The sequence below is a fragment of the Corvus cornix genome, chromosome 3, assembly GCF_000738735.6.
Source record: "Corvus cornix cornix isolate S_Up_H32 chromosome 3, ASM73873v5, whole genome shotgun sequence".
NCBI lineage: Eukaryota > Metazoa > Chordata > Aves > Passeriformes > Corvidae > Corvus > Corvus cornix.
The window spans coordinates 32,501,174-32,519,857 of NC_047056.1; the positions used below are offsets into that span (position 1 = coordinate 32,501,174).

The 18,684-nt window shown below is 41.3% G+C and overlaps 1 protein-coding gene across 3 annotated transcripts in view; it reads right to left on the minus strand.

The window, feature by feature from the left end:
* AKT3 (AKT serine/threonine kinase 3) overlaps nucleotides 1-17,371 on the minus strand; it is a 154,933-nt gene extending 137,562 nt beyond the window's left edge. Inside the window, exons 1-2 of one of the 3 annotated variants that reach the window (XR_005604060.1) lie at nucleotides 16,973-17,061; nucleotides 4,600-4,754 (exon numbers count right to left, since the gene is read on the minus strand). Coding sequence is in view for 1 of the 3 variants with exons in the window: in XM_039568256.1 (XP_039424190.1) it covers nucleotides 4,600-4,645 (46 nt within the window). In the remaining 2 variants the exon portion in view is untranslated. Of the gene's footprint in view, nucleotides 1-4,599; nucleotides 4,755-16,972; nucleotides 17,062-17,283 lie in introns of those variants that run through there. The other 2 variants (XM_039568256.1, XM_010391764.4) reach the window with 2 other exon arrangements.
* Nucleotides 17,372-18,684: the final 1,313 nt, after the last annotated feature.

Consider the following 18,684-nt stretch of genomic DNA (forward strand, 5'->3'; position numbering starts at 1 on the left):
TCAAGTAAAGACAAAGTTAGCTGACACGTTAAATTTAAAACTGGGTCCTTTAAAAAGTTAGCATCTGTGTCAATTTTTCCTTCGTCCCTAATGATCTTTCAATAACATGGTAACAGAAACTCTTAAACCTTTTGATATGTTTAAATTAATTGAAATTCTGTGCACAGGTTATATATAAAGAAATTAGGTTGCAATTAAGCATAGTTATGAAAGATTCTTAAATCTAATTGTTGTGACTATTATAGACCACAGACAAGGTCAACTCTACAACTCAGAAAACTTTGGCTTTAAAGAAAAAATACCACATGAATTATATGCATAAAACTCATCTTTGTAATGATTCAGCCTTAATCACACTAAGCATGTTCATCCATGTATAAAAACATCTGTTTCCAAACTGATAAATTAAAAATATATCCCCCTCTGCAAATCATTAATTTAGTAAATACAGTAAAAGCATGTTAAGTAAAATTAAGGATACTAACTTTTACATAAATTTAAAAATACTCACTCTGCAAAACACTGTCCTCCGCAAATCCAAAATGTAAAAGTCATTTCAGCAATTATTGCAGAGTGGTTACACTAACTGCAGTAATGTCAAACATTTAATTTTTGCATATCAGCAACAAGGTTCAGGTCACTGCTTTTAAGGTTTTTAGTCAAAATTGCTTCCCTTTCATCTGTATGCATTATAAGGAAAAATGTTGATTTTATCTAAAAAGTGAGTTCATAAAGGAAGACAATGCATCTCTCTTCTAATCTGGCTACAGGTATAACTGGAGAACAGAAAGAAATAAAAATTATTACCCTCACTGAGCCAGTGAACTGCAAAAATATCTTTGCAGCTGCATGTGGATACAGGCCATGAGCTGCTTGGTTCCTGCCACTGGATCTAAGATACTAAGTTACAACCATAAAGCCATCCATGCAAAATAGATTCCCAGTCCTCTCTCGCCTGAGCAGAGACTCCACTCTAAGGAGACTGCTCTGCTGGCTCTCCACTTGTTCAAGTTCTGATGTCTCACAGGGATCTGAATCAGTACTTTAGTTCAGATAAGGAGAGCCCTTTTGCAGCAAATCTTCCCACCACCCTAGTTAATGCCCTTTCATCTGCTGCTTGAAGCAGTCCCACAGTGCACAAACCTGGTTCCTTTCAGATGAACCTAAAAGCCACACAGTGTACTCCAGGAGCACTACCACTGCCAAAGGGGCACAGAAGCCGACAGAAGCCAGTCCAAATTAACACCCACTTCACTTTACAAATGCACTATGTGTAGACAGGTGTCAAGCCCCCATCACCAATTATTTCATTCCCTGAATCTGCTCTTGCTGGGCTGCAATACTTGTCCAGGCACACCCAGTCACTGTGTTTCAGGGTCTCCTTTCCCCTGGGACCTGATGTTTCCCAAGCTTCTCAGGCACTGCTTCCCCCTGGGTTTTGTGTCTTCTATTGTCCAAAGTTCTCACCTCCAGCCTATAATCTCTGCTTGTTTGACCTTTCACACACAACAGCTTAATCTTCCACAGTATCATCTACTCTCACCACACTGAAACTGCTTCTCCTAAAGACTACTCAAAGCCCAAGTATGATCAGACTCAAAAAAACTTAATTCTGGCATTTTCTTAATTTTGAGTAAAACATTAATACTTTAATGGCTGCCTCATTTAAGCACACACAGAAAAACGGGGCTTTGAAGCCAACTGTGTAGCATCACATCTGATTCTTCAGTGCTCAACAGCAGGCTTAAAACCTTACAGACATATAGCCCTCAGCCCTCTATTACTGACATGGATACAGCACTAAGAATAACAATAAAGCAAACATCTTTTCACTGCATTTCACAGCCATTCATGGTGCCCTAACACAACCTGTCTTCCCTAGCCTCTCTCTAGCAGAGTCTCAATTCAGAGAGAGATCCCCAGCTCTATTTTTAGTCCTCCTCTCTCATTTCTACATTGAGTTCACCTAACTCGCCTTTGTAATGGCCCATCTCATTAGACAGCTCCCCAAAACCATTTTTCATCCCAATACCTTCAAGTCATCCTCACACTCCTTGATTGGGCTATGAATCACAAAGAGAAGTTGGATTTTTTTCCCTTTCCTTGTACCACAAACCACACTGAGTGCTGAAGGGGACAATTTTTAAAGGTCCAGGGCTATAGTCACATGACCAAGTAATTCGGCATAATAGAAAACAGATCAGTCAACCGAAGAAGCCCAGGCCCCTATGTTCCCAGCAGGAAGGGTTTAAAATTTTATTTCTAGATAAATTCAGTCTGGAGTCTCAGAAATTTATGTTGCACCATACACGTGACTCAGGGCTGTCCAAAGGACCCGTCACTGGGGCTGGAATTCATTCAGTGTCTGCCTGGAGAAGAGATCCCACACTCACCCTTCTCCAGGTGGAACGTGGCTCGTACCCATCAAAACCAGCCTGTGAACTGAGCCAATGAGCACGGAGTGCTGGTGATCAAAGAATCCACTTTAAAACTGTAACAGAATGATTGCTTGTGGAAGCAAGACAGCTTTACCCAATCCCACGATGCTTCTTAGCACAGAGAATATTTAGCTGCCAGAGTAAGTGTCTACTGAGCATATTCCAATTCTCAGAATATAGATTAAAGTGGGATACTTTTTCTTGGCAACATTTAACAAATGCACTTAACAACTTTGATTTTCTTGCTCCAGTGCAAGGTGAGAGTAAAAGTTGTAATTACACAAAATGCATAACCGTGGAATGAAATGCTTATGAATTCTTAACATTGTGAAACACAACCATGCTTTTCCTTTTGTTTTCAGAAACAAACAAAAGAAACACTTTAACCCACCAACAACCAGAATAAGTCAGACAAAGAAAATTAAGGACAATATAGACGCAATTTTAAAAATTCCCACTAAATCCTACATAGTTACCTATAGCAAGAAGAAAAAAAACCCAACCATAAGTTTGAAGTTATTTATAAGGAAAAATGTATGTCATGAAATGTCTTTAATTAGAAAAGAAAACAATTACTAACAAAACTGACATCAAAATGTCAACTCAGTGGGCTTTTCTTCAATTAATAGATAGCAAAATAGGGTGAGAAGAAAAACCTTTATTTTACATTTCAGAATTTCAAATATTAAGTAAGACATTGAGTTTCATTGTACATTATCCTTTTCTGGATCCCAGTAATTAATATATGCATATCCAGTGCTCACAGAGTTGATAAGAGTTGTAATAAGAATGAGCAATATTACATGAAAGAACTGATGCCATGTAAAAGAAAATTATTTGAAGCATCCTAACCATTCAAATACATTTGAAAGAAATATATATGAATAATCAAAAAAGGAAATTAGTTCTCCAAATTGAGTAAACAACAACAAGGTGGAAGGAAAACTAATTAAAAATTTTAAATAGTTCCTGTCATGTAAAATATAATTTGTTATAAATACACATATATACTCCAAAATAGGAAGTAGGCCTTAAGCTTAACATAGTTTAGCTCATTTTCATCTACAACACCTATAATGCATCCTGAAATACAATTTATGCAGGAATAGTAGAAGAAAAATAAAATTTTTCTCTCATTGTCTTGCCTTATTTGACAATTAATGTCAATCTGCAATAACAAAGTTAATAATGATCTTTGTCTTCACACACTGCTATTGAAGCAAAGCATTTCTTTGTAAATTAAAGGGTTATTTTGTTCCCACTATTTCAGTCTAATCTTTTTGGGCTAGGATCACAGAAACTCATAAAACTCAGAAACTCATGGCATAAATCACCCTAAAATCCAGATCACCTTCTCTCTGTGAGAGAGGTTATAATCTTTCAAAAATAATCATGTGTGCAACCACAACCTAAAGCAGAGCAGCATGAAGCATGGAAGATTTCATCCAAAGTTCATGACATGATAAGAATGCCAGGTATTTCTAGAGGTTTCACAATCAAAGCTGAACATACAGCAACCTCCAAAAATTTTTAAATCCCATGGTGAAACATTTTAAAGAGACATCTCAAGAATTCACAGGAATTCAAACATAACAGAAAATCATACTTTATACTGGCTTATTGTTAGGAACATATTCTTTAATCATATGGCTTTCAGGTCTGCTAAGTAATTAGGTGCATGCTGAGCTTTATGCAAGTGTTATGTTGATTTTACTGGGACTACTTGCATTTGTAACACAAGCTGAGCCACACTGAATGGTTTTGACATCCAGGAAGTTTCACAGAAAGTATCACATCTACAGCAGCTTCCAGGCAACCTTCGACTGCACACCTCTATTACTGCCTCTGCCAGCTGCCACAACAGCCAGCTTAGTCTGACACAGAGGCAACAGCAGCTGCAGCAACAAGGTTCAAGGTGAAGTGGGAATTACTGAGTCCAACCTCCTCTGCACTGTCAGTTACCCCTACAAACAGGGGCAGTGCTGAGGGTTACCTCTCAATACCAACAAGGCCTTAATGGCCACTAATTCCATATGGTCAGATTAGCTTGCTCCAGACCAGAAGATAAATCAAGAACATTCATCTGTGTAATACCATGTAATACCATTGCACACAGCGTATGAGACATCAGAAGCACTTTCTATTAAAAGGTAGAACTTACCCCTCTTCTGTACCCAGCCTTCCTTCACAATGGTAACATCGCTCATGATGACTCCACTCTGAACCCCAAACTCAAAAGAGTATTTCTTTGAGTTATCAACTTGTCTGTTTGGCTTCTCTTCTGCAGCTCTTCACAATTTCTACTGATGAGTCAGACTGGAAGGAAATATTAGAGAAAGAATTTGAGTCTTTTCTGTTTTTCTCACTTGACAGCCAACAAAAAAGTCTTTGTTGATGTATTTCACTGACTGAGCTCATAATAAAAATCTGCCTTTATTTTTAATTAACTGTATAACACAATCATGTTTCTAGTCTTCGAGCACATTTTCCATGAACACTACAATACTACAAAGCAGCAGAACGTGTTAAAATTTAAGTCATATGGCACTTCTATAAAATGTGCACAGCAGAATTCTCTCGTACTAATGCACAGGATGCTGTTAAATGAAAGGCAGCAGCATGCTGGCACTGCTTCACAGGCCCAGCTCTGAAACCCACACGATCTTTCCCTGTTCCTACAATCATCAGAACCCATGCAATGGACAAGTGCCTCTTCTATTATGGCTACCTACAATCGTATTAAGAGTGCAAGAAAATTGAATGAAAGGTTACATTCTTGCTACTTCCACTATAATTTCATTATAGACAATACAAATCCTGAACTTACAGGAGTTTTTCAACAACAGCATCATCTCCAAGTACACAAACAGAAAAACAACTTCTTATAAGTACAAATTAACCAACAACACCCCCAATGCTCAGTTTATAACAAGAAGGAGTGCATGTTCTCTCAAAGCTTTAAGCCAGGCAGAGACAGGAGTGCTCTTTTCCCTACAAACCCCAGCCTGAAGGGCAGAGAAGGGAAGTTAGTCCTGGAACAGGACATACCACTGTCATAAGCCACAACACTTTATTTTGACCACCTCACTCCCAGAGTACCTAACAGCTGTGAAGAAGAGATAAATAGCACTCCAATCAAGTAGGAAGAGAAGCCAGAGGCCAGGAGATGTTTCCTTTAGCCAGCAAACTGCCTTTCCCCTCCAACCTTCAAAATAAAGAGAAGCATTCAAATAATGCTCATCCAGAAAAGCATGGGAAGCCAAGAAATGGGATTTCTCTGATGGTGCAGGAACACCCTTCTACAGCTCTACACACAAGAGCACACATGTACACAGTGGTGGCACAGAACAGGAACCCACACACAACTGCAGTGCTATCAAATGCAGCCCATACACATCCATTTAGAAGACTGACCAACAAATACAAACAGGAAACAAATATGACTGTGCTAGAAGCAATCTGTGCAACAAATGAATGAAGAAAGCACTGGGAAATCAGCTGTTTTAACACAATCAAGTACAAACCAAAAACTGAATCATTATAGACATACAGGTTATTTCTTATTTATCATTTGAAAAATGTGTATTTGCACGACACAGCAGCTAGATGGAAGGCTACTTCTGTATGGATGCAGTACATGCAAAATAAAACTTGGCAGGAGTATTTTTTTTCAAGTGGTACGCAACAAAAATACAGTACAACCTGATTTTACAGAAACACTCTAGTGTGCTCACCTAAGTCTTGCTTTCACTAAACTACTCTTTTTCAAAAATACTCAGTAATTTGGCTGCATGAAAGTAAAAATCACAATGTTAAACTCACTAGAACTGTAAAGTTTAAGTAATATTTGCTACAGTGTCTTTGAGACACCCTCAGGGCACTGGCAGATATGGCAGTGAGACCTGCGCAGGTGACACACAACCTTTGGCACTGGCATCACACCCTGTCGTGTCCAGCAGGACACCACACACCTGTGTCTATGCAAACACACCCTGTTTAAGCTTTCATAAGAGTTAAAAGGAAATGTTATGTACAGCATTTTGGAAGGACATGAGACTGCTGTACTGATGTTAATTGATCTAACTTTAGGCGTCGTATTATACGCAGGCCAGTACAGCAGAAATAACCAAAACACGCATCTCCACATCCTGCACCTTACTAGTGTGAGAGTTAATTTCTGGGTCACATTATCAGAACTTTTGTTTGCATGCTTCAAATGAGATAAGCAAGTCTATCAGCTGTGCATGAAAAGAGATCTGACAGATTAAGACGCGCCTGAAAGCAGGCTGCTGTTCCGCCTTTCTGGATCACCGCAGCACAGCATCAGCTCTTATTACAAACACATAAATCTTTACAAAGCCCAGAGGTGGGTGTCAAACAGCTGTGACCTAGGAGCAGCTGTTCTGGGAAGGAAGTGTAAGCACATCCATTTCCAAATACCCAACTTCAGTTTTCTACAAGACTTACATGGCATTCTTTAAGAAGCAATCACAGTTGAATTTTTTTTCCAGCTATAAAGACACAAGTAGCAATGTAACACTGAGTATTTACCTTGGCCTGGCAATACATTTTACCCTTTTGGCAAATTTAATGTACTTTCCATTTCTGGTGTGCACTTGTCAACAGTGCAATGATTTATTCTTATTGGAAAAGACATAGCTATAAGAAATTAACTTCTGTACTAAGTAGCAATAATCTTGTCTGCCCACAGACTGATCAATCAGTCCATGATTTATGAATGAATTCATGCTTGAAGCTCCCTATTTACCCACTGATTGCAATTAAGTTAGTGTTACGCAATCAAAATGTGATCTATGACCGACTTTCATGTCAGACAGTGCCTCAAACAACCTCAAGTGTATGTCTGTAGGCTTGCATCCCACCCATCACATGTACTGCTTTACTGAATTTTGAACAAAATCCCCAAAATACAAAAATCACATAATTATGGAGATAAAATTAACTGCACTAGCCCCAGTTTAGCTTCACAGTATTACCAGAAACAACTTTAGAATTATCAACAGTTCTATGGTTGTATTGATTGCTCCATTAATGGGTAATTAAAAGTCAAGCTGAATTACATAGGAAGCCGAAGGAGATAAATCAAAGTATTAAAAGACTAATGAAAATAAGGTTATATGTGCACACTACACTTTCAAGAAGCCATTTGTAAGCATCTGTAATATTATCTCTCATTAAATGCCTTTGAGCCTTTCTAAAAGCTGAACTCTTTTACTCTAAAAGTCACTCAGCAAAGCTCCAGAAGAGCAGAATTTTGAGAACTACTTCTTATCATGACTAAAACTGGCCTTATAATGAGAAATACTCACAAAGAAACCTTCTTCCCTGAAGATGTAATAAAGAATAATTGTGTATAGATGTAAAGGAGTTGTCTGAAACACATGGGACAAGAACTCTCACATGAAAACAGCATTTCATCTATAGTTCAACTATTTCAAGAAAAGCTACAGAAATGTTTATTCTGCACATCTGGCATGGAACTTAAATACTTGGTAGCAATCAACTCTGCTCTCCCAAAGCACTTGAAGTTTCAGCAGCTGGTATGCAGTAATTTTTACAGTTTACCTTACTGCTATATAGGATGAACCCACAGAAATAGGAGAAAAACATGTAAGAACTGAAGTTGATGATGTTTTGCATTACAGCTGCTTCCTACAGGGAAGACTTCGACTTGTTTTCATATTTTCTCCAGCAAATAGAGAACACATCAGATTGCCAGACTGCTTTTTTTTCCCCCCTTTTTTTGTATCTTATCAAATTTGGAAGATATTTTTCCAACAGTATATTGTGTGTATTCTGCAGACAATATCAGAGTCATGTATATGCACAATACATAGGAGAACCCACTGTCAGCATACTTTACGATGCAGGTGTAAAAATTTACTCCATTACAGACAGCGATGTGAAGAATTTAGGGACACAGTTTAGCAGTAGACTTGGTGGTATTAGGTTAGTGTTGGAAAGATCTTTTCTATCCTAAATTATTCTATGATTCTATGTAAACACTTGCTGGGGGGGTTTATCTCATTAAAAATGCACAACTTTTCCTTTTTCTTCAGGAAGTTATTAAGGCACTTTCATAGTGTGAGATACAACAATTCAGCACACTTCTAAAGAACCAGTACTATATTTTTAAGCTCCTAGCTACAAAGGTTGCGAAGGCAACTTTCTGACTAAAGATTAAGCAGAGATTATTACATGCAACAGAGTTCTAGATCCCTGTGCTAAGGCTCATAGTTTCCCTGAGCCATGGTAAAAACTAGCCAACACCTTCTTGGTTTTCATCTTGAACTTTAAGAATAACAGCAATATAGAGAAGAACCATCTTACTTCATGATGCTACCATATGGGAACTATAAGATCGACAATTAAAATGAGCAATGGACCATTCAGTAGGAAGACGGCTTTTCCCCAGCTTCTGTTTTTAAATTAAAGGAGGCTCTTGTGCCCATCACAGCCGTCAGCTACCTACAGACACTTGGTGAATAACAAGAAGGAATGAAATCCCTTCCAACCAGAAGAACTAAAAACTGTGGTTCAGGTCTACACTTAAAAACCACTATGTGCAAGTGAATTACCATTGAGATTCATAAGAACAGACAACACTCCCTTGGAATCTGGGCATCTTCCCATTCTCCCCGTGACAGGAGACAGCTGAGTAAAGAAGACAGCACCCATAAATTCAGTGTAAATTGTATGATTCAGTTTTCTGTTGTAAGAACTTTCATAAACACAGGCTTCTACTTTCAACAATTTTGGAGCTGAGAAAAAACAGATACTCTCACATTTACCAACTCAAGTTACCAGAGAGAATACCAACAGGATCAATTTCAGGGCTTCCAGAGATGATCCCCATAACTTCTTGTACCATTATCAACTGAGTGAATCATCCAACCTTGTTCTCCTAATAGATGAGTACTACCACTTTCCTTTTTTACAAGTAATCCTTTGTTTAGTAAAATGTTTAGGGAAAAAAGAACACTAAGTGAACCTTTCTGATTCCCTCTGCCTGACTCACTGAGATTCTTTGGTCCCCCGTGTAAGCAGAGCCAAATCTCATCATCTCTATCTCCTTATTTTTCAGAAAAGCAACTGAATCATTTTGTGCATGCACACAAAACACACATCACCAAAAAAAGCAGTTCTCAGTCATCCTCTAGTGACTTCCATCACACACGTTTGTTTCCTTGCTTTGGGTTTTTTTTTTTTTTTTGTAGCAGATCAAGCTATTAAGAGTTCTTCTCAAATTTGACTCTTCCCAAACAAACAAGCAGGTTGTAACTGTTTCCAATGCAGGTTGCACTCCCAGAACAAGGAATTCAAAACGTCAAGGCTCTAAACTAAAAACAGAGTTATCTTTAGGAATGGAAGCTGAGATCCAGGTTTTAATTATATAAAAAAACACATGCATATCCTCCTCCCCTAGCAAAGTTGGCCAAACAATTAGAGGATATATTGCACATCATCAAAAATTTACACAAAAGACTATGTGGCAGAACAGAGATTGCTACAAAACTCCCTAAATCAAATTAGAATATATTGCTAATGGAAGAATGGCATTCAGGTGAGTGCTTTAACTAAAAAACATGAAGTATTTATACAGGCCTTTATAAACGAAATATTCTGGAATTCTGGTTATACTGACTGATTTAAATACTATCACAACTTGGATTGAGGAAAAAGGAACCTCTAGGCAGATAGTATTTGTCCCACTCATTAGAGTCAATTAAAAATTTTAAAAAGAAATACAAAAACCCCCACAATATCAAACCAACACAGAAGATTAACTGATTTGACAAGACAAAGAAATTCAAAAATAGGATTATTAAAAGAAAATAGATCCAAAATTCAAAAAATAGTAAACATTATGTATACACAATTAAAATTCTGAAAGATACCTTAAGTACTTCCTAAGTAGACATATTTACAGTTTTTAAAACAAATATTAAAAAATCCCAAAATCTCTCCATGACAAGCATTGCAAAAACTTTTTAAACTACATTTCATACTAAAAGCCTCGATGACTTTAAGAAAATTGTTATTAGAAATTTACTCATAACAACTCATAACAACTTTACTTCATAAGTTTTGATTTGGAATAGTGAGGGACATGATAGGAAAATGGCACGGCCTACACCTTGTGGCAAGGAAAACCAACTTTGGAAAACATAAATAGCTCTTTTTAATGCATGCTTACGTGTATGCTTAATATTTGCAGTGTTCTATTTTTGCTTTCAGTTTTTCAAAAAGCTTCACATAATTAATATATGCTCAGATAAGCCTAGTTAGAAGAATGCAGGCACACTAAAATATTGATATACAAGTTAGATGTTTTACTTAGATTCTGCAACTGAGTAAGTTTATCAGGAAAGAAACCATCATTCTGTATTCTATTTCCTATTATAATGACAAAGCAAGTTATTTTAAGGGACAAAGGTATAATTAAAGCAAGGTGAACAAAGCCACCCTTGCCTTTGTTTACCAAGGTATAAAGGAAGTTTCTAAATGTAACTAAATTGTTTCTTTAGAATCCCACGTGAAACATTAACAACCTATTGTTTTGCCTTGTGTTTATTGACAAAAATGCTTTCAATCCTTTTTGTCCCCCTCAAATCACATAAAACAATAGCTGAAAAGCAGACAGAAGCAGAGATACTAGAATGCATGTCTGAAATGTAACCAAAGAATACATTTCAAGTAGAAAGATTAAGGGAGGGCTAAAATTACGCATTAAAAAAAGTTACTGAGACAATGAGCTTGGGAGAGTTTTGAGACTCAGAGGAAGTCAAATCAAGGATTAGCTGAGCTGAGTATCACAACTATGATAATGTTACTTAACCCTCCAAAACACATGTAATAAGTTTAATTTGCCAAGGATTAATGCAGGAATACTAATTCTTGCCTTTTAGAGACAAAGTTCCTTTGCTCCTTAAAAACAGTTTAGAAATTACTCAAACAATGAAGAAAAAATAAACATAAGCTCCATATTTTTTAAACAAACTAGAATTAGTTTTCTATGCCTAGAAGACTCAGGGAAAAAACTAACCTAATTTTCAAAAGTTCAAAGAATCTGGAAATTCCTAGTCATTCTCAGATGAGAGATTTTAAAAGATACCTTTCAAGAGATACAAATCAAAGTTTCATTAAACTCATGTATTTAATTATTTCTGTGATGGTAACTTTCCTGCAGCACAGCTCTGTATTGTGCATAAAAGACCAAGCACACCGCTGAATAAAAACCAGAAATATGTGAACTACTCATGAGTAACAAGAAAGTACTGAAAAAAAAAAAAAAGCATTATCAAACTATTAATATAAAAGATGAGGAAAGTTCAGTGACATGCCTACCAAATAGCTTTCTTTTAAACTGTTACATAGTAGGTTTTATTTATTATGTCTACATTGAACAAATCAAATTCTGAATTGTCTTGTAATAGGAATGAACTTTGTGATTCCTTTCTACAGAGCAACCAAACACTGCAGAACCTGCTGTCAAATCCTGACACTGCAACACGACTAGAACATAATCAACTTCTAACCCAAAACCTTTGGACTTTCTTGTTCACACTCAAAAAGCATTATTCTCATCAACTTGAGATCTGAATTTCCTAAGGACAGAAGGAATTCTCTACAACCCTAACTTATGCACAGATGCAGAGCTCACCAGGTGAAGGTCTTCAGCAAATGTTATATGAAAAGCCAGATTACATGAAACTCTCATGTACAACCTTAATGCTGTCTCAACATGTATTAAAACATTTAGAAAATGATATAATAATTTCAGTAAAAGCTCATGAGGCAAGCTGCACTAATTACATATCTCAAGAAACACACTTAATGCTTAGGGAAAAAAAATAAGTGTATGTTGGTAGAAATTGTTTTGCAAGATTGCTGAGACTGATCTGAGAAGCAATGCATTTATTCTGTGGTGTTAAACCAGCTGTACAAGAAGTTCTTGACTCTTGGGCACTGACATTCCACACCTACAAAAAGGCAGTGCTCAGATCTTCATTGATCAAAAGGAGGCAGGGTCTTCAGCTCTGCTCCTGCTATAGGAGGCATTCAAACAACTGTGTCACGTGGACAACACAGGGAAGTTTGGCAAACCATGCTGTGAAGTGATTCAGACATGCACATGAAATATTGAGGTCCCAGTTGCATTCTTAAGGGAATCTAAAAATCACTACTGCTCTTTAGTCAGGATATTACAGAAAAAAAAAAAAAATCACAGGGCAACAATGTGTTCTTAATGCTATTTTTGATCAGTGTGACTCACACTTAGACAGTCACATAGAAATAGGTGGGAAAAGAAGATTGGTCAAGATGGGTTAAACATATATTATTTATCCTAAACATAGTAAGTGTTGACACGAATAGTATCAAAAATGAAAGAAACATTTAAATTGAGCAAAAGTAAGCACTTTCACATGCACAAGCCAAATATGCTTACTCTCCTTGACTGCAACATTTAATGTTATTAAATCTTGGGGGATTTTTTTGGAACTATGAACTTTGCTACATCTTCCTACTACACCTGAATAACATCTTTGAATAATAAAGGCAAAACCAATCTGCTTAAAATCCTTGGCATGCATCAAAACTACCTGATGCCCATACTTAAAATTGATCTAGAGTCATGGAACAAGGACAAAACACCAAATAATCACCTACTGTACCCTTGCATTTTTTGCAGGGTTTTTTTATTAGTACATATTAGTGATTTGCCTAAATAAGTTTCATTTATAAACTCTTCTCTTTAAACAGGGAGTCCAGAATGTTGTTCATACAATTACCCAAGGTAAACATATAAACCACAGTTCTAAAAATGAATTTTTATGCTAAGTAAAAAACCAAAGAGTTAAATTTCACATTCAATATTTTGTTATTTGCTGGTAGGTTTTGGGTTGGGTTGGGACTTTTGGGGGGGTTTGGTGTTGGTTTTGGGGGTTTTTGTTGTTGTTTCCCTGTCTTTAATAGATTACTTTTTAAGCACCTTGAATCAGTTTTTCCAGCTATTGTGTAACTTATCTTTAGAAAGTAATCTTTTCTATACCACAACAACTTGTTGCAAAGAAGAGTAACTAGTGCAACACATTTATTTACCAAGGACACCCTGTGATCCTGAGGAAGTCTCTTCTGTACAGCAAAAAGAAAACATATTGGTCAACAAGCAAGTTTCTCACTGAAACCACACCTTTCCTCGCAAGCAGTGCAAAACTTCCTGAGCTACATATTGTGCTAGAAAGCACCCCTGCCCCTTCCATGGTATTCTTATTAGGCCTATTGTAACAGAATGAGAATCCAAGATAAACAAATTAATCTAATATTCTAGAATAATTTGAAAGGGCACTTAAGTTGGCAACCTTTTCTTATAAAAGACAGTACTTCAACAAGAAGTGAGTTGTAAATTTCATACAAATACTGAAAATAAAAGCAACCTTTTGACCTTAAAACTCATGGATGCACACATTTAACTATTTCCCTCTTTTTGAATCACTACTGTAGTTCACAAGGGGAGTATTGCACATTTTGAACAGAACGTTTATTTTATTAGTTGGAAAAAAAGAACAGAGGACTTTTGTTATATACATGACCAAAACCTCTACAAAACATGCATTTATAGTACGGCGCATTCCTTTCATAGGACATCAATTCATTTATGCATTATCCATGTCAAAATGAAAGTATGGTACAATGAAGTTTTCAGTCAGTATATGTCCACGGCCTTCCACTCTCCAATGTGGACTAAAATTAGTAGCATGCCCAAGCCATAAAAGACGCCAAATAGTGGGTCTCTGTTTCAAAACTGAAGGAAAGCTAGGCTACTATGTTGCCAAGTCCACAGCACCTGTTGCATTAACAGCACAAAATGAAACCGCAAGCAAACAGTTACAAGAAACTGTATCATCTTCATACTCAGAACAGCGCAGAAATTTCAAATGCATTTTAACACAAACCACTTCAGTAATGGTTCATAACTTCCAAAACAATTGAGTATTTAAAAGTTATTTAGCAAATAATACTGCTTGGGAGTAGAAATTATTATTCAATAGGTCTCCTTAAACTGGGAAAATGTGAAAGAACACACAATCACTTGGTGTTAGGCAAATTCCATGTAATCTGAAGGATCTTTTGGTTATAATAGAAACTACAGATACATGCTGTTGCAAAATGCAGTAGGAAGTCAAGATACGGTTTCTGGTTAGTATCTTGCAAACACAAGCTTGCATTACAAACAACTGCAGAGCTCTAGTAAGTGGTTTTGAGTCAAGCTTAAAAACCACACCAGAGTATTCTCCCTTTCACAAAGCATTTGTTACAGTATCAAAAAGTCAACAATTTCTAGTGCATATCAATGCTATCCAAGCCTTATAACTGTATCTACTTCAACTGGGGCCAAGGTAAAACTAGTACCTGTCTGAATTCTCACCTACTTCCCCTAGAATTGCAGAATTTTGCTTAAAAACACATCACCTGCCCCCAAAATGCAGAACAAATGAGTGAGTAAAACACTCAAATACTACTTCCTGTAAACCAATTTATGAAACTGACTACTGAATCCATTCAAACCTAGTTAGAGTAATGCACCATAGAAAAAACTGCCTTAAACAAGACAGTCTTGTTAATACTATCTGTGTATACACACACACCATACACTCACATCAGACTAAAAAAATGAGCTATTCAAACAATACATGTAACCTTCTAGGAAACAGAGACATCTTATCCCTGAAGTTTTTCTTCGGCCCTTATTTGAACTTGACTTACTGGTTGCATCCAACCAAAATATATCTACAAGGACTACAATTAGTAATCCAATCCAATTAAAGATATTGGGGTCAATTTATAGGTTCCTACCAAAAAAAAAAAAAAAAAATTAAAAACCAAAACCAAACAGTCCTACAAACTTAATATGCTTACTTTAAAAGCCAAAATAAGCTTCCTTCTCTACCTCATGTACACTCTTTCCATATTACTGTAAACAAGCAGATCTTGCCTATAGAGCAGCTAACAGAAATATGCTTAAAATGTTACCTGGCATAAGTTAAAGTCTACTTATCTGCATGCTTCTTGCTTTGAGAAATAAAGACATCTATGTGCAAAGTGCGGGGAACTATGTTTGCCTGTTAGTAAAGTTTTAGCAAGATCTAAACAAACATTAGCAGAAGAGACTGCTCTATGTTTCTTCAGTACCGAAAAAAGTTGGCAGTGCAGGTATCAGGCACATCATAATTTTTGTAATAAAACTCTTAAATCAGAGACTGGGACACGTTTTTATATAAATTATGAGATGATGTATGAGATATATGAGACATATACAAGGAGCCAGTCAACTAATAACTAGTGGTAGTAATTAAAGAAAAAAAAAAAAAACTCGAATAAAGGTCAAGAGAGATTAATTTGTTTATCCTTTTAAGCTGCAGGGAAATAAGATTTCTTTTTTTTACGTTTAATCAACGTATCATGGGAGAACGTGAAACAGTCCTGGCTATTTCACGCCTCTTGGATTCCCATCCAGAAGTAAACTAAGAAGCGGTGCCCATACAAAGCAACCCCGCAGCCTATAAGCCCGGTAGTGCTCGTTACATCACGATCATTTGCATTTAAACTACAATATATAGCGGTGCGATCTCGCTGCCGAGGGGCGTCGCGCTGACCCCCTGCCAGGCAGGGCCCCCCGCCGCTCGCACCGTTCTGGGGGCGGGGGGTCCCCGCACAGGCACCCCCGGCGGGGCAGCGCGGGCACGCCCGGCCTTCCCCGCCCCGCGGCGGCACCTGCCGGGACCCCGCCCGGGCAGACCCCGCCGCAGGCCCGGCCCGGGGCAGCCGCCGGTCACCCGGGGCAGCCGGCTGCGCATCAACTTTTGCATGTGGGCCGCAGCCTCCATGATGGCCGGGGCGGGCGGGGGCGAGCGGGGGGGCCGGTTTGTTTACTTGCAGCCAGAGCCGGCGACGGCGGCGGCAGCAGCAGCAGCATCATCCCTTGTGCGAGGCGCTGCCACCGGCGGCCCGGCGGGCGCGGAGCTATTCTTAGCGCAGGGGCTGCACGGGCGCACACGCACACACACGGACACGCTCGCGCACACGCACAGAAGTTCCCAGCGGATAAAATCCCGCGCTAGTCCCGGCACTGGCGCCCGCCGCACGGACACGGAGAGGGGGAGGCGGGGAGGGGCCGCCGCCGCGTGGGAACCGCCGGCCCCGCGCACCCAGCGCCCCCGGGGCGCGCGCCCTGCCCTGCCCCTGCCGCCCCCCCTTCCCCGTTACATAACCTCTCCCCGCCGAAACGCCCCCGCCCCGCCCTTCCCCACCCCGGCCCCGCACCCCCGGCGGGGCGACCCCCGCCCCTCCGCCCCGCTCCCGCCCCGCCGCCGGGGCTAGGCCACGGGCGCCCCCGCCCCGCGCTCCCCGCCGCCCCGGCCCCGCCGCGCCGCCGCCCCGCATCCCCTCCCCGAGCGCCCCCGCCGCCGCCCGAGCGCCCCTGCCGCCGCCCGGCCCCTCCCGCCCCGTACCTGCAGAGGCGGCGGCGCCGCGGGCGCTGCTGTGGAGCCCGAGGGCGGCGGCGGCTTCGGGGGGAGAAGGGGAGGGAGGGCGCCGCTGCCTCCTCCCCTGTCCCCCCGCCGGGCTCGGCGGTCCCTGGCGGCCGGTGTCTCCGCGGGGGCGGGAGGAGGCGGCTCCGGCCCCAGGGCGCTGGCGGCGGCGGCTACATGGAGCTGCGCGCCCCGCTACGCAGGGAGGCGCCCGGGCGGGCAGCGCGGCCGCAGCATCGATGCGCGGGGTCAGGAGGGCGGCGGCGGCGGCGGCTCCCCCCCGGCGCACTCACCCCGGAGCCGCCCGGGCCCCGCTCTCGGCTCCTCCCGCCGCCTCCGCCGGGCTCGTTATTGACTTTCAGGAAAACTCCCGACGTCACCGGCTCCCCCCGAGTGTCTCCCCCTCCGCGGCGGCGGCGGCGGCGGCGGCGGCATCCCCGGCTCTCGCGAGAAGCGCGGCGGGGACGGGGGGGCCGCCAGACAGCGCGGGGGGAGCCAGACAGAGGGGGGCGGCTGAGGTGAGGGTGGGGGGGGCGGGCGGCAGGGAGGGAGGAGGAGGAGGGAGCGGCGGAGGGAGGAGGGAGGACGGGGGAGGCGAGGCGAGGCAGCCCGTCCGTCCGCCCGCCCGGCTGGCAGGCAGGGGCGGGAGCCGAGCAGAGCGGCGTGTCCCGTCCCGCCGCGGGGCCGCGGGTGGGAGCGGGAGGATGGATGGATGGATGCAGGCAGGCAGCGGCGTTCGCCGGCGCTGCGCCGCACCGCGCCTGGGTCTCTCCTTTCGGCATCGCGGCCCCTCGCCAGCCCCGCGTGCGTGTCCCGGGGTTTGTCCCCTTTGTTCTCGCACTCTGCAGTTACGCAGCCCCCCGCCCCCAGCTCGCCCTGGTACCCGGAGTGGTCCACTTGTCTCTGCAAACTCCTCCAGGAACAGAACTACCAGTTACGCCGCAGGAAGCAGTAATTCATCCCTCGCTGAAGTGTTTAGTGGATGCGCCAGCCTTAGTACTGCTAATTGTCTGCAGGCTTCGCCTTACCCCAACGGGTAAACACCTAGAGAAAGCGTACACCGGCGCTCCCGAGCGTCTGCCTCTTCCCGTTGCCACAAGCATTGTCGGAGCGGAGCACTGCAGGGTGCTGAGCACGGCGGTCCCCCGGCTCGGCAGTGCTGCCTCTGGCGCTGCGCAGGCCGGGGATGCCTGGCCTGCTGCGCCCTGCCGCAGCCACCGCCGAGCCTGCTCCTGCAACCCCAAGCAGTGCCTGAGGTTCATAGGTACGGTGCTTTCGACGCTTTGTTCACGGCTAAGTGGCTGTGTGTATGTGGCTACTTACAGGAGTTCAGTGCACATAAAGATGTCTTCTATCGTTTATGGTTTCGATAATACGCACAAATTAATTTTCTCTATAAATGCATCTATTATACACGCAGTTCACACTGACTTATGTCAGAACCTGTTATTGCAAAGGAGAAATAGATGTTTTGGATTGCTTGAAATGTTATTTGCTCTGATTCATCAGTGTAGAATTTTTTTCTAAAAACACACATTCATTAAAATTACGTTACAAAAAAATGTTTCTCTAGCATTAACTTCACCTTTATTTTCTAAGCTTTCCTCTTTGTATCCCACCTTCTACAACTCTGAAACATCAGACTTCCTAGTCTGTGTGCCACTACAGGGCTTCAGAGAGATTTTTTGAGAATC